The following is a 16551-nucleotide window of genomic DNA, read 5'->3' on the forward strand; positions in this document are numbered from 1 at the left end:
AAACACGATTGATTCTCGTAATGTTATTACCTCTAAGCTTGTTGGCCAGCCAGGGCTGTAATCCAGAAATTGTCTTTGATTACTGCTGAAGATAATGTGTCCTCTTAGGTAGAAAAATCCTTAAATTCAGAATCTGAATTGTTAATGATCAAATTTTCAAATTATATGAACAACGGTACAAAACAATGTTCAAAGTGAAGTGCAAAGCCGTTGGAGTAATACAACTGAAAAATCTTCTCTCCACTATTCAGCGACTATGAAAATATCAAGAACATAATGAAACTAAAATCTAACATTGCAATAATAATATAACGCTTCACTGCGTATGAAAAGTTGAAAACTAGATTTTCTATTCTTTTGAGAGCAATAATGCTCCCACCAAGTGTGATCTGGAAAGCTTCAATTAAAGTCATCTTTGTGACAACATCAACAAACCATACTTAACACAATATAATAGATAGATCATCAATCAAGCGAATTTATATCAATTTAAAATGTTAAAATTGCAGTTGTTAGTTAGTAATAGGAAAATGTGGTACATACTTCTTCAGTGAACTTCCATCAATATAAATATATCTTTGTCGTTAAAAAAAAAAAAACTTGTTCAATGATAACATTGTGACAAGGGAAAGAACCAAAAAATAAAAATATAACAGAATATGATGATATAACGATGGCAAAATATTCTCCAAAAGATGATTTCCTACACTATTACATAATTTAAAAAGAAAAGGAATAAGCTTAGATACAATGCTTCCATCATGTCTTTGTTTTTCATCGTATAATAAGGAAGGGTGATTATTAAAAACATATTCACGGAAAACTTGTGAGCAACCTATTTTGCAAAGATACAAGAGTTGTATAGACTTATTGCATCATTTCAACACTCAATAAACCATATACAACACTGCATAACAGGAACATTACATTCAAAGATCCTACCTTCTCATATTAGTTTGTGATTTGACTCACTTAAAATGAGCAACGAGTGAAAATATCATTAAAGTGATAAAGCTCATTGACAGTACGTTGCAAAGATAACAGATAACTATGTCACGAAAAAAAAAATCAGTCATTAACACCATTATAATATCGAAATGAGCATATCAACAAAACATGAGTTTTATTAACATTAAAGTGATAGTGAGACCATTGAGTAGTCCACCTTTTACTAAAAAAATAAAATAAAAAAAATCAATAAATCATAATGATTGCATAGTTGTCATCAAAATAAAAAATAACCAATTATATAATGAGAAATATCTTACCTAGAGTAACTCTTACAATAGTCCTCTAGCAATCATTTCACGAAGAAGTTTCTCCGCCTTTTCATTCTCATCTCTATGAAAGAGAGCCTGGATAATAGTTTCATAAGTCATAGCATTAGGAATGACACCATTGTTCTCCATTTTAGACAACAAGACCTCTACTTCTTCAAACAATCCCTCTTTACAAATGGTCATGATAGTGAGAAGAACAAAACAACCACCAAAGTGTATAAAAATCCATGAGCAAGCAAATGGTCATGAAAGTGCAAAGCTTCATTGACCTTACCATTAAGACACAAGCCTTCGATGAGTGTATTCAAGGTAATGGTATCTGGCTGATAACCAATCTTAAGAATCTTTGCGAAAATAGAAAAAGAGAAATTCATTTGACCTAAGTGGCAACAACAATTAATCAAGATGCTAAAAGTAAACAAATCAGGCTTAATTCCTTTAAATTCCATATGTCTGGAAAGGGAAAGAACAATAGGGTAGTGGTTTTTGGTCTTAACAAGGGAAGTTAATATCTTATTGAATTCAACAGTGGATGGAGTACGACGCATTTGGAGCATGTGATGGAACGACGAAACAACATTATCAACATTAAAATCATTGGTAACGATTAATCTAGAGTGAGAGTAATGATAAAAACTTAACCCTAAGGGTGAAAGTGAATTTGAATGATTTAATAAAGAATGAAAATTGCTCTTGACACATTAGAGAAGGCTGAGACACACATGTAAAATACGCTTTTGCCCCCTCGGCAGTTAACTGCCGAGGAATTAAAAATCCGGCTGCAGTTAACTGCCGAGGAATTCATCGGTAGTTAACTGCCGAAGTTTTCTGCTACAAGTCTGGCAGAAGCTCTCTCATCTCCATTATTCATCACATCTTCAAAAAAAATTTCTCAAATCTCTCTAAAAAACCCAACCAAATCCAACCAAATTTATTCAACAAAATCACAAGTAAGTAATTATAATGCTATTAACTTAAATTTTAGTTGTTATAAATGTTTTTATTTTTTAGTTTTTGAGTAGATTTATTTTATTTTAGTTTTTGAGTAGATTTACATAGTATAATTCATTTTTAGAGTAAAATGTTTGTATGATGTTTGTATGATGTTTATGTTATAGTTTAAAGTTTATTGGTTATATTTTAATTTGGTGTTTTAAATTAATTTTTTATTTTAGTTTTTAATTAGATTTACATGTTATAAATCATTTTTAGATTAGATGTTAGTTGATTAATTTTGTTAAAATGTTTGCATGATGATTATGTTATAATTTAAAAATTTTAGGGTTATTTTTTAATTTGGTGTTTTATATTTTTAATTTTATTTTAGTAAGACTATATGATTTATTTTAAGAGTAAATATAATTTGAATAATTTTGCTATATTTTACGTTAAATTTTTTTTTTTAGACAATTACATTTTAGGGTTATTTTTATGATTTTTAGAGTCTATGTATAATTTGCAATGTTTGAATGAGTTTTTCATTGATTCTTTTAAATTTCTATGTGTGTAGATTTGAAACAATGGCCGGATGGATCGACGTTCATGCAACATTCAACGGCGGAGAAACTCATAGGTTGAAGGTTCGGTGCCTTGATGTAGCGTTAAGAGGTATCAAGGATCAACTGAATGAATTCTACCAAGGAGTCAACCCCAGAGACACAAGGAGGGTGCAAAATATTCTGTATAAACGTCCAAAGCTCGACGAGGGGAGCGTATCATTCACTTGGGTGGAGTTAAAGAACGACGAAAACGTGACGAACATGTTTTGGGAGCACACCAAGTTCCAGTGGATCGATATGCGAGTGACGTTGCTGAGATCAACTGAAGATATCATCAACAACTTGATTCCACCAGAAGATCGTCATTAGTTAGGGTAAGGTGCATTCAAACTACAACATTTGTCTCACCTCTGAAATGGGGTAATTCAAACTTGCCAAACTGCGAGGACTCAAGCATTTCGCTCGCTATTCATGTTTTTCCTTTGAAAAGATTAAATTCTTGTTAGGCTGGTTTAGATGAAGGTATTAGGTGTCAAGGAATGGACCTCATTTCGGTGGCACTTGAATACCTTCATCTAAATCAAGGCTGACAAAAATTTATTCTTTTCAAAGGAAAGCATGAATAGCGAGCGAAATGCTTGAGTCCTCGCCGTTTGGCAAGTTTGAATTTACCCCATTTCAGAGGTAAGATAATTGTTGCAGTTGGAAGGTATATTCAGGCATGTAATGTAATTGTTTTTTTTTTAAATACGTCGTTTATGTAATGTAACGAAACCTGTATCGCAATATTTATTCGAATGAATTCATGCTATTGTAATATTTATTCGAATTCACGCTATCGCAATATTTATTGGAATTCACTCTATCGCAATATTTTAAATAACATAAAATAATTTTTAAAGAATTTCTAATAATTTTCTAACACAATTCTATTGTAAACAAAATAAAACAAAAAAATAAAAAAAATAAACTTCGGCAGTTGAGTACCGAGGAAAACCTCGGTAGTTTAGTACCGAGGAAAACCTCGGCACTTTACTACCGCCGGTTTCATCTTTTCCTCGGCAGTTAACTGCCGAGTAGTCCTGAAGCCAGAATTTGCAGAACCTGTTGAAGGCAGAACCTGTTACATGTGTTTTTACACATTGTAAACACATTTTTTCGATGCCAAACTATAAAGCTAATCAAATAAAATTACAAACATAATTGAAATTGAAAATATAATACGGAAACGAGCAATTGTCATAAAAAAATGTCATCCAAACAAAGTAACAACAAATGTACTGGAAGTACTAACAAAACGGCCAAATGTCATGAAAATACACCAAGTCCTAAAAATAAATCCTAAAAATACTAGCAGTCATAATCCTACTGCTTGTCCTGGTCATGCTGGTGCTGCTGGAGTCTCCTCCTCGGTCTCTGGGCTCTCCTCCTGGTAATGATCGGCGCGATCTGCTGCCTAACATCCTGCAAGGCCGCATACAACTGCTAAGGGGTCATGCTCATCACCTCCTGACCCAAAAACTCATCAGCATGGGCAACAGCGCCGCTAACCATGTCATAGGTGTCAGGGGAGCTTCTCGCCTCGTACCGCTGCCACTGCTCTGCAACGATCTGCTCCTCGTTTGGAGGCCTCGGAACATCTCCCGGAAGAAGTGGCAAAATCTGAGGGTGAGACACAATCGTGTACCATCGTACATAGCCCTCTGCCATACGCCATGGTTGCTCTCCTGCCTGCTCACCCCAATCAGCCTCCTTAAGTGTGTGAGTGCGGAAGTCCAAGAAGGCCTGCACAATCTCAGCCGATGTCAGCGCTGGAACATCCGTCGGAGGTCTAGGTACCGACTGGACGTATCCGTACTGCCTCAATACCCCCTCCGGCAGGTGACGGTACACCCTACGATCGCCGCACATGATCCAGCCAGAATACCAAAATACCTCCTCGAAAGGCTGGAACTCCCTGTGCCCTTCGTACGGCCTCCAGCATATGTCATCAAACGTAATGCGATCAAGCAATGACCCATATGTGGCCCCCTCTCCATGACCCTTCTGAAGAGTCCACCTCGCCGCAACCGGTAAATTTTCAATGTAGTCCGGGTTTGGATCAACAGTGTAAAACTTAGGGAAGTGCGACAAAAACCATGCCTGCATAAACCATACAAATCACATATAAATAAATTAAAGTTAACTAAAAAAATAAAATTTACAATTAACAAAAAAATATAACAAAATATAACAAAATAATAATAGTTAACAAAAAAAATTAAAGTTAACGAAAAAATATAACAAAATATAACAAAATAATAATAGTTAACAAAAAAAATTAAATTTAAATTTAATTTTTACTTACAGTGAGCAGTGTCACGCTTCCCCCAAGCTGTCTGTCTCCGGGCAAACAAGCCTGAGCTAACTCATCGTACAGGTATGCATGTGTCATCCCTCCCCATGAATAAGCACGCATCCCCGCGTAGCCGTCCACCATAGTCGTCAAATAAATCAACTGGATGCGCTTGTTGCTTCTATCCCCAAACAACAGGCATCCAACCAAGTATAGAAGGTAGGACTTCACACAATAAGTCCTAACCCTCTCCAACTCCTCCAGCTCCTCTGGATCCTGTGTATCCGCCAAAAGGTTGGCTCTACCAAGGTGCGTCGTATAAAACTTCCTCAGCTTTGGATAACTAATGTATCCACCATACTCAGTATTGCATATTTTCTCTGCCTGCGTCCTCGACGCACCCAAGTGAGTCATCAGTAGTGCCTCTCCCTCATGTCTCAGCATCTTCTTCCGGTGGCCCAACATCCGCCCTTCAATCGGGACATGCATAAGACATGCGACATCATCCAAAGTCACAGTCATCTCCCCCATAGGCATGTGAAAAGTGCTGGTCTCGGAATGCCACCTCTCGCATAGAGTCATCAGCAAAGCGTGAGGCACAGTGGCGTAGCCCAAGTATACCAAATCATGTAAGCCACTCTGCATAAGCGGATCCCAAAACCATCTCTGATTGGGGTTTGGACGTCCGAGACTCAAAATCTTGGGGCCATGATTAATTGGTTTTACAAAACGCTTCTTGCGGCACTGAAAAAATAGAAAAATAAACATAGTTTAAACAATGTAAACATTTAACTAATAAATATTAAACTTAACAAATGCTAAAATAAAAATAAAGAAAACATATAAAGAAAATCACATATAAAGAAAACATATAAATAAAACATAAAGAAAACATATAAATAAAACATATAAAGAAAACATATAAATAAAACGATTTAAAGAAAATCACATATAAATAAAACATATAAATAAAACATATTTAAAGAAAGTCACATATAAATAAAACATATAAATAAAACATATAATCTAAACATATAAATAAAACAATTTAAATCAAGAAAGGAAAAATAAAGAAAATAATTAAACATAAAGAAAGGAATTAAAAAAAACATATATAAAAGTTAACTAAAAGAAAGAACACATAATTGTTTTTACTTACGTCATCCATATAAAAAAACACATATAAAAACACATATAAAAAAACACATATAAAAAACACGTAATTAAACATAAAGAAAGAACATTTAAAAAAAAAAAAAATACTTACGTCATCGTTATTATACCAAAGCGGCAATGCCACATGATTGGCATAAGAGTGAAGCAAAGATATGTCCTGCGGTCCTCCAGGAAAGGGAGCGTCCGTAGGCAACACCTCCGGGGCAGCCGCCATAGCAATGTCATCCTCGTCTGGCTCCCCTGGTATATGCGGCTACTCTGGCATATGCTGCTCGTCGTACCCACCATCAGTCACATCATGGTGATCCTGATAGTTCAGGTACTCCACCTCCTGGGTCGGGTCAACCACCTGCGACTGTTCAGGATGCGCCTGAGAAGCCTCAGATGCCTGAGAAGTCCCTGAACCATCCGCCCTCCGACCTATTCCCCTCTTTGGGATGTGCCCCCTTTGCCTCTCCCTCCGGTGGCTTTGAGTCATCGCACGCCTACCACCAATCATCCTAGATGGATCAATGGGCTCCTGATCGGCCATATCTACACATCATAAAATCAGTCATACAATCATCATTATGTCCATCATTCATAACCTAAACTAAAATCATCATTACAATCATCATTATGTCCATCATCCATAACCTAAAATCATTCATACACTAAAAAATCAATATACACTTAATATCATTCATTTCCATAACCTAATATCATTCATATAAACCTAACTAAACCTAAAACCATTCAATATAACCATCATTTCAATATAATCATTATTATCATCATTTCAACATCATTCACATTTCCATAAACATAAACATAACTAAACCTAAAACCATCCAATATAATCATCATTTCAATATAATTTGTGTGCAACATTTCCATCATAACCTAAACATCATTCAATATAATTCTCATAACATAAACTAACTAAATAATCAATAAAATTGTCATTGAGGCATTTTATCAAACACTATGTGTGCAAAGTATAAAACATATTCAAATTGTGTTCATTTGCCACCATTCAAAGCCACATTGTCATTTAAACAGCATAGGCAACAACTACATTCGTTTATCAATTCAAAAACTACACATGCAATCATTAAATTGTCAATTTTAAAATCAACCCTAACCACATGCAAACTACTCTAATTTTTTTAAAAAATAAACCTAACCAAACTAACATTAACATTGCAATGATTAAGGGTACTTACTTGTGATAATGTGGTGATGATTGGCTTGCAATTCGTGAAAATGTGCTTTTGGAGAGAATTTGGATGTGTTTGAAGTGAAAACAATGAAACTGGAACTGCTTCTGTTCGTGTTGATTATGTTCAAAAAACTTCGGCAGTTAACTGCCGAGGAATTCCTCGGCAGTTAACTGCAGCCGGATTTTTAATTCCTCGGCAGTTAACTGCCGAGGGGGCAAAAACGTATTTTACATGTGTGTCCCAGCCTTCTCTAATGTGTCAACAGCAATTTTCATAAAGAATAACAATAAAGGAAAGTGAAATTAAAGGAAGAACGAAACCTGATACTTGAAAACAACATTGGAGCGCCGGTTGAGAGAGGGAATGCTGGAATGAAAAAGTTGGGTCTCGTGGAAAGAAACAAGTGAATTTGGAAGGGTAATCTTTTGCTGCACGTACAAATTATTTACACTTTTGTTTTATTATATTTTTTCTTAAAATTACACAATTATTCTTTAATTTTAGATAATTCTTTCACTGCGGTTAGCTCAATTGGTATGGACAATGCATAAAACATGCAAGGTCCGAAGTTCAAACCCCGGCCACCACAAAAAAAAAAAAGATAATACTTTAACTCTTTTATCTTTTTTTTCTGCTGATTTAATCATTTATGTTATAAAATATCAACATAGGTATCTTTTTATATAAAAAAAATAAAATTTAAAAAATTCATCAAACTCATAAACAAACAGAAATTTTCATCTTATCTTTTTATATAAAAAAAATTAATAAAAAATTTAAAAAATTCATCAAACTCATAGACAAACAGAAATTTTCATCATACAAATCTAGAAAATCATATTTCATTAAAAAAATTCATCAAAAATCATAAGATTTTGTTATTTTATAATATAAAAGATTAAATCAGGACAAAAAAAATAAAAGACGAAAGTATCAAATAAAATAAGGCAAGTTTTACATCGAAGAAAACATTTTCTACGGTTTCCCTCCTAAAACATTTTCGACACTATATTTGATTAGGTACATGGTATGACTTTTAGTTCTTAAAAAAATTAATTCACACTTTTGATCTATGCTATTATATCAATTTGATCGCAACTTTTAAGTCAGTCATGTGTACCTTTCAAAAATTTCAAAGGGATTTGTATTGTATTCTTGACAAAAGCTGATCATAGTTTTGTGCCAAAACACAACTGGGTTTAGAATGGTTATTCCAGCACATTAAAGAGTGGATTTCCATTAATGGAAAGTTTCTAATTGCTTGTGTAGTAGGCTACTAGTGAGTAATCATGCACACCACTTTTGTACTTCAGGATTTTCGAGTCACCTCTCATTTTCAGATTTGCATATGGCTTGCCTACTATTAGACATTGTGATGATGAATTTTGAAGTCACTATCCAATGGCAGTAAGTGGCAAAATATAGTATTTCATGACTTATGGAGATATTTAAATACAATTTAATTACATAAATATATGCCCTGGGAAGTGTTTATTGGTATAGCTTAACATTTTTCAGATCTATTTTTCTCACATTCACTACACATGACAAATGCTATAACTTCAGCCTGTCTCTCGATCTAACTAGCCAAACAATGTTTCAATTTCAAGTGCAACAAAGAAAACTAACAAAATATAATTAAACGGGGCATAATCCATGAGAATGCAATGCTATCATATATTTTGTTGAATTATAATATTTAAGTAGAAAGAGCATATTGCATACTATTTGTTTAGTAATTAGTGAGCAAGAGCTTGGCTAAGATTAAGATCCAAATGCAGCAAATAGTTTCAGCACATTAATTTGCTTTATAATATTGTTTCCAAGCCTAAACACCATCCCCCATATGAAAACTACCCAAAGGCAAACAAGCTTTCGCTGTCGAGCCAATTCAACATCAAACAAAAAAAATACAAGCAGTTATCTTAACTTTCTTCAATGATATGACTGAACCCTGTCTCCAGAGCCATTTCATAACTACATTGTGCTCCTTGACTGCCACAGATTTGATTCCAATGTACTCCGAAAATTGGACTGATAATTGCTACCTGAATATGGAACCAAAATCAACATTTAATTGAATTCCAATAAATCAACCCAACTACAAGACATTACCACTAGATAACTATGCAGATGGTCGCACCCAATTCCACCAACAATGTGCACTAGTCTTGACCATAATGCACTATGAAGCTCCCAAAAAATACTGGATTTGCTCCATCTCACCGACCATCATATATACTTGATTTTCTTACTAATCACCATTTTTTTTTCTTCGTGTTTTGACACAAAATGTTATTCTTAATGTATGGAATCGGCTATATCTCCTAATTCTGGGGTTCATTTCCAACCAGAGATAAAGAGGGCTTCTTGGTTCCATCAACAAACAGCGGTTGACAGTGCATCTAGTTGCCATCGGATCTGAAACAGTAAAGGTAGTGAACCTTGATCGACAGACTGAGACGGTGTAGCTGTTGAAGACAGAAGAAGCTCCTCGAAGGGGACGGTGCACCTGCAAACACTAAAAATCCTCCAAAAATCAGCCATAGCACCTATGCCCATTATGAACATGACAAAACCAGAAGTTACCAAGCATATCATCAGCAACAACCGCAATTGCATTGAACCTCAAAAAAGTCTTATTATTGTTGGCAAATTCCATCTCAACCAATGAAACGATGCAAAATCCAATAGAACACTCAAATTGGCTTTATAGAGATCAACTGCAAACGAAACACTATATCAATTTTACTCCAAATTTGAAACCATTTCCTAGTAATTATCTCAGCAGTTTGAACAGGAATCCCTCAAGAAAACAGTCCCTTGGATCCAACTGTTTGAGGTGTAAAAAACCTTTTATACATGAAAAATAGTAATCATCACCAAATCTCTGATTCGAGTACCATATTCACTAATATAGAAACTTCTTCAAGCAATGAGCATATACTCGTTCAATAGTTGATAACCAAGGATCATGCTACCAGAAATAATGTCAGCAACATAAGCTTCTTGGCCTACATAGAAGTTTTTTTTTCATCTTTAAAATAATTGACAAAAAATTCATTAATTGAGCTATGTAAGATTACTTTAGAATTCATATACTTCTACAAGTAAACCACCATCCTCTTAGAGACGTTAACAAAAACACATGTAGTTAATATTCTTGATACAATCTAAATATAAATAGGGGAACCTATTAACTGAAACAACCCCTGAAAGCATGTATAAACCTATTGTGAAAACATCTATCTTAAAGTCTTTATTTTGTCATAATTGTTTTAATTAACTAATATGTAATAGAACATACCTTTTCCCTTTTTGAATAATCAATCACTGTAAAGCGATTAATGTGTTCAACAGGTGGCAGATGATGTACATACCAGTTCTACACATCCGAAAATTGCATTAGAATTTGAATATGAAGAATTAGAGCAACAAAAGGAGAAGGGTAACATGAGAAACCTAGAACCTCAACAACCATCCATTTCCAAGTTCTGACTTCGGCTTCTTTAATTACTTAGCCCAACTGAATATTTTTTTACTACATATTGCATCTAGTTTCTATGGTCACATTGTGCATATTACATAAAACCACAAAATCAATCAAACCTTCCTACTTTCAATTTTGCAGTAAGCTAGTCCCATAAACTGATAAGTATGATATGCATTTGTTATGCAAAACTGACAAAAAGTCTAACAGACATTCATAGAACAGATTAGTCATACTCTTCTAGTTACCAATTTTTTTAACCTAGTCTCTCAGCCTATTTCAAACTGATATCATAGCATATACACATTCTTGAACTCAATCTCACCCTCACAATTCTAACTCTGCCTCATTCAGAACTGTCAAACCTTAATTATACCTCTGCATCACTTTCAACTTCATCAGAGAAAAGTCCCACCGACCACATCTTTCTCTTCTCAGCCTTCCACAACCTTTTTGATTCCACCCCATGAAAACTGAACCAGATATTACTATTCAAGACACTATAATCAAATCTAATGACCAGCATATACCAAATATACCATAAAAAGAAAAATTACGGGAATATAACCAAATTACTTAATAAATAAGGAGTTCATGCTAGTTTTAAATATGGCAACGAAAAGGGAAATTGTGACAATGTGATTAAGTTCCTAGGTACCTACAAATATCTACAAAAAATAAAAAAAAAATAAAAAAAAAAAAAAGAGTTCACAGCTAGTTTTTACGTGTCGTTGGACTGAAAATCTAACAACCTCATTTGACTTGTAACTGCACGTCTTTTTTTCTTATTTCTAATATCACACGAATGAAACACCCAATTATGTCAAAAAAAGGAGTTGATTAACTTAGCTAACAGGAAACTATGTCCAAAACCGACAATAAGTATAGTGAGGATGAGTCAAATGTTAACCCAAAAATGATTTGTCTAAATGATCTAATTCCTTATATACGTTTTCTTCATTCTTCTATAAAAGTATATTCAAGGTTATCAATAGAACACACATACCTGAAATGATTTCCAGCCTTTCAAAAAGCTCCAATTATTTGGCCAACAATGACTTCAAAGAATATATCAACAATTGTAGCCCTGTAGAAAACTCATATGGTACAGACAAAAAGTTGAATCCTAACCTTTTCCCTTTATGTGAAAACAATGGACGAAAATGTAATTAAAAACAAATGCTTCTTCCATCTAAATGGGGTCGACTACATGAACCGTTTAAAACTCTGGATCTGCATTTAGTTTTTTATTAAAAACACAAAGAATGACTGGTGAAGGAAAAAATCCATACAACTATATGAAGAAAATTGACTGCACATTGGAAATAAAATAGAACTACGTCAAAAATCAAAACAATTAACCATTTGTAACATTATAATAACAAAATGAACATAACAATGCATGATTTTTAGCTAAAACTACATCATTCTCATCACAAAATGAACATAACTAAATCATGATTGTTAACAAAAAGAAATCATATTAACTCTACTTTCTCTTATAATAGACCTCTAACAATCATCGCGTAGAAGTTTCTCTGCCTTATCATTCTCATCATTTTTAAAAAGTGCGCGAATAATAGTTTCATAAGTTACAACATCAGGAGTGCAACCATTGTCTTCCATTTTTACCAATAGGGTCATAGCTTCATCAAACAATCCCTCCAAACAAAGACCATTAATCATAATATTATATGTCCAGACTGTTACCTTATAGCCTTTAATCAAAAGATCCTGAAAAATCACTTGTGCATTCTCAAGTCTTCCTTCTTTGCACAGTCCATCCATAAGTATATTGTATGTGTGAATATTTAGTTGAATGCATTGGTCTTTAATTTTCTTCACCAATGCAATTGCCTTGTCAACTTGATGGTTTTTACATAACGCATGTAAGAAGGAATTGTAAGTGATTACATCTGCAGGTTGACCTCTATCATGCATCTGATCAAGAAGCTCCCATGCATGAGAGATTCTCCCTGATTTGCACAATCCATCAATAAGAGAGTTGTAAGTTATTGTATTGGGTTTGCAATGCATTTCTTTAAAGAGATTGAAGGCTTCATCGACCATTTTAATCTTACATAATCCCTTAATAATGATATTGAAGCTGAGAACATCAGGTGTCACGCTCCTTTTTCCCATGATGTTGATTACATGTTTGGCCTTGTTCACTTGATTAACTAAGCAATACCCGTCTATTAGAGAGTTATATGTAACAACATCAAGTTCCACACCTTTTATCATCACAGCTATCACATTTTTAGCTTCTTTCAACTTTCCTTCCTTACATGAAGCATCAACCAATATGCTAAAAGAATAAACATCAGGGTTGATGTTTTTCAATACCATTTCACGGAACAAACCAAATGCTTCTTTCAATTGACCAACAACGCAAAATCCGTAGATTAGAGCATTGAAAGTGACAACATCAGGAGAGATTTTCTTTGCAATCATTTCAGAATATAACCCATAGGCATCAGTGACAAATTTATCTTTGCACAGACCATCAATGATTGTGCTATACATTACAACATTGGTGTTGACCAACTTCCCATCAATTCGTCTTAACAACTGTAAGGCGGCTCTTGTTTCTCCAATTTTACACAACCCATTGATCAAGGTACCATAAGTAACTTGGTCCAAGTGAAATCCAAGTAAAAGCACATGGTCGTGAAAGTGAAGAGCTTCCTTGACTTTACCATTAAGACACAAACCTTTGATAAGAGTAGTCAAGGTTATGGTATTTGGGTGATAACCCATCTTGAGAATCTTTGCCAATACAGAAAAGGCAAAAGTCATTTGACCTAAGTGGCAGTTAAAATCTTATTGAATTTAAGAATGGATGGAGTATGACGCATTTGGAGCATGCGATGGAAGGACGAAACAACATTATGAACATCAAAATCATTGGGAATGGATCTAAAGTGAGAGTAAAACCTCAACCCTAAGAGTGAACGTGAATTTGAGTGATTTAACAAAGAAGAATAAAGGAACCTGAAATTTGAAAACAACATTGGAACGTGAAGTTGGAGAGCGGCGACGGTGGTTGAACTGAAGTTGTAGAGAATAATGGGTTCAGGTTGCAGTGTTGTTACGCTTCTCTCTCTTTTCCGTTCTTACAACCCAATTTTTATTTTATTTTTTATATTTTTAATAAAGCAATGACACATGGCAGATTTTGATTGGGTCAACACTCCACATGGCAGATTTTTTAAGACCATTTATAATGTTTGAACCTAAGAAGCCCGGATACGAGATACGATACGGATACGATACTGCACCGATACGTCGATACGGGAAAATTTTAAAAATCAAGATACGATACGACTGAGACACGTTAATAAAAAAATTATATAATTAAATGTACAATATAATTATAACCATTTTTTTAAATATATTAACAAACAAAAGAAACCAGTCATAAGAGAGTGATGATTAGTCAATTATTACATACACAATATATCTCAAAAAGAGCACCATAAGTGTTATACTATATCCAAGAGAACATTTTTAGTGTTATACTATATCGATTCAAAAAAGAAGCAATGTACTCAAGAGTTAAGTTATTTTAGTTAACATTAATTGGGAAGTATTGGGGCAGGTATCGGTGCAAGATAATTATCAGATACTTTCCTGATACGTATCGGGAAGTATCGGATAATTATTTTCAAAAAAAAAAAAATTTAATCTTCGGATACTCTCCTGATACGTATCGGAAAGTATCAGGCAGGTATCGGTGCAGGATACGCAGGGGATACGATACGTCATCCATTTTGAAGTATCGGGGCTTCACAAGTTTCAACACTCCACATCATTTTCTTTTTCGTCTACCTAATAATTTTACACTCATTCAACTTTTACACTCTCCAATGGTTTTTTTTTAAAAAAAAACATTCAACACGCTACCCAACCACTTTTTATTTCATATTCTTATTTAATTTTATATTTTTGTTTTTATGATTACATAAAATTACAATTATCGATTATAATTAAATTAAAATAATAAACACTTAACAATTTATCTTTTACATTTTTGTAAAAACAAAATTTATGTAAATAATTTATTTTTATTTTCTTATCTTATATTATTAATAAAAAGGTTCATCTTTCAATTAAAATTACTCTAGAAATAACAATAGTCATTATGAAAACAAACAAACATTATAAATAACTTAAAATGCAATACAATAAACTAAGCACGCAACACACAAATAACTTAAAATGCAAAACAACAAACTAAGCACACAACACACAAGTAACTTAATTAGTACAATACAAATCATCTTCAATCATGAAAGATTCCCTGCCTCCACACGTTTGACAGCATCCTTGTCTTCTCTATCATCTGGTGTTTCCGATACCATTTCTAATTCACCACCAATGACAAGTCGAATGCCTGATGATTGAGAGCAAGGCCTCGCCTGCCTTTGCGCTTCTACAGACCCCGCGCGGTCCGGCCGTCCCTTTGCTAGAATTCGCTGCCGACACAACCTTATCTCCCTCCACTTATTCTTGGGTACCTCCATCTCTTCTTATTAAAATCGGACCTCCCTGTTGATAGCTTGAAGAAGCAACTCCATTTTTGTCTCTCCTCCTATTTTTGGTCATCTATGCCACACACAAATTTAGGAGCACCTATACGATTAAGGTTCCTTTTCCCCTATTTACTTTTGTGTCTTTGCTTCAGACAGTGTTTGAGCAACATGTGGTCATTTGGAACCTCATCCACAGAGTCACTAAAATCAGATAGATCTGAATCCTGATAAGCAAATCTAATGTGTTGACTAACAATCAACTTCCCTTCTTTCCTGCTAAGGCTCTCCCCTTCCAAATGGGTCGAAAATCGCAGGTCTGGCCTGGTACCCGAATTTTCCCCATCTGAAACATTTAACCCGTCCACATTTTGACCTAGATCTGAATCTAGCCCAAGCACTGCCCGCCCCAACTGACGCGCTTCACTCCCAAGTTGACTTTCTCCCGCCACATCAGCCCTTATCAAAGTGGTCCCACCTGTCCCTTGCACTTCTGTATTTGATACAACCAGGAAAGGTTCAGACAACCCTTTCCCATGCTCTCCAATCAAAACGTCCATATCCTCCCCTATCTCCGCCACATGTCCACCCCCACTAGAGCATTTGAAACAACACCCCCAAAGCGGTCACTCCATCCTGCTCTCGCTACAAAGACGCCCCCACTCCTTTCTTTTGTCTAGTCCCCGTTAAATTTGATTTGGCCAATGAGACTCTATGGCATATAGGTATCTCCCCCAACCCTATTGACCTAATAGAATTAGGGCTTGCATCACTCTCCCCGACCAAACTATCCTCCAAACTTCCACCCATCACCCACACATCGACGCCGCTGAAGATTCACCTTCGGAAAACCTTTCAACCTCCACTTTACCCCTTTCTTCCAGCCAACTTTCCTCCACCACCCACAAATGCAAAACCGCTCCCATAACTGAAATGTTAACCTGCTCGTTGATCACATCCATATGTTGAGTCTTGACCAAAATTCTTGCAAGTCTAAGCGCCGCATCGCCGCCGTATCTTCATCAAAATCCAAGAAC

The 16551-nt window shown here is 34.8% G+C and overlaps 1 protein-coding gene and 2 long non-coding RNA genes across 18 annotated transcripts in view; 1 reads left to right on the plus strand and 2 right to left on the minus strand.

Annotated features, from left to right (window-relative positions):
• Nucleotides 1-7906, minus strand: part of LOC146915632 (uncharacterized) — a 28398-nt gene extending 20492 nt beyond the window's left edge. For 4 of the 7 annotated variants that reach the window (XR_015014701.1, XR_015014696.1, XR_015014698.1 and 1 more), the window contains exon 1: nucleotides 31-1962. This is a non-coding gene — a long non-coding RNA (uncharacterized LOC146915632). Of the gene's footprint in view, nucleotides 1-30; nucleotides 1963-7812 lie in introns of those variants that run through there. The other 3 variants (XR_015014700.1, XR_015014697.1, XR_015014699.1) reach the window with 3 other exon arrangements.
• On the plus strand, nucleotides 1969-3608 carry LOC146915634 (uncharacterized). The gene is made up of 2 exons (XR_015014704.1): nucleotides 1969-2230; nucleotides 2791-3608. It is a non-coding gene; the product is annotated as an uncharacterized LOC146915634 (long non-coding RNA).
• Nucleotides 7907-9142: 1236 nt separating the features above from the next.
• LOC146915635 (uncharacterized) lies at nucleotides 9143-14078 on the minus strand. Of its 10 annotated transcripts, none has more exons than XR_015014695.1 (4): nucleotides 12693-13940; nucleotides 11989-12069; nucleotides 10800-10877; nucleotides 9143-10506 (listed from the first exon to the last, which is right to left on the minus strand). XR_015014695.1 is itself a non-coding variant. In XM_085718011.1 (1 exon), exon 1 carries the CDS (start codon nucleotides 13779-13781, stop codon nucleotides 12495-12497), a length of 1287 nt encoding a protein of 428 aa, XP_085574137.1. In that variant the 5' UTR covers nucleotides 13782-14078; the 3' UTR covers nucleotides 12331-12494. The 10 variants fall into 10 exon arrangements, 1 of the variants encoding a protein (XP_085574137.1); XR_015014694.1 differs by having other exon boundaries at nucleotides 10800-11455; XR_015014688.1 differs by having other exon boundaries at nucleotides 10800-11455; nucleotides 11989-12215.
• Nucleotides 14079-16551: the final 2473 nt, after the last annotated feature.

The sequence above is a fragment of the Medicago sativa genome, chromosome 6 (genome assembly GCF_051527215.1).
Source record: "Medicago sativa cultivar Bolivia chromosome 6, Bolivia_mono, whole genome shotgun sequence".
NCBI classification, from domain to species: domain Eukaryota; kingdom Viridiplantae; phylum Streptophyta; class Magnoliopsida; order Fabales; family Fabaceae; genus Medicago; species Medicago sativa.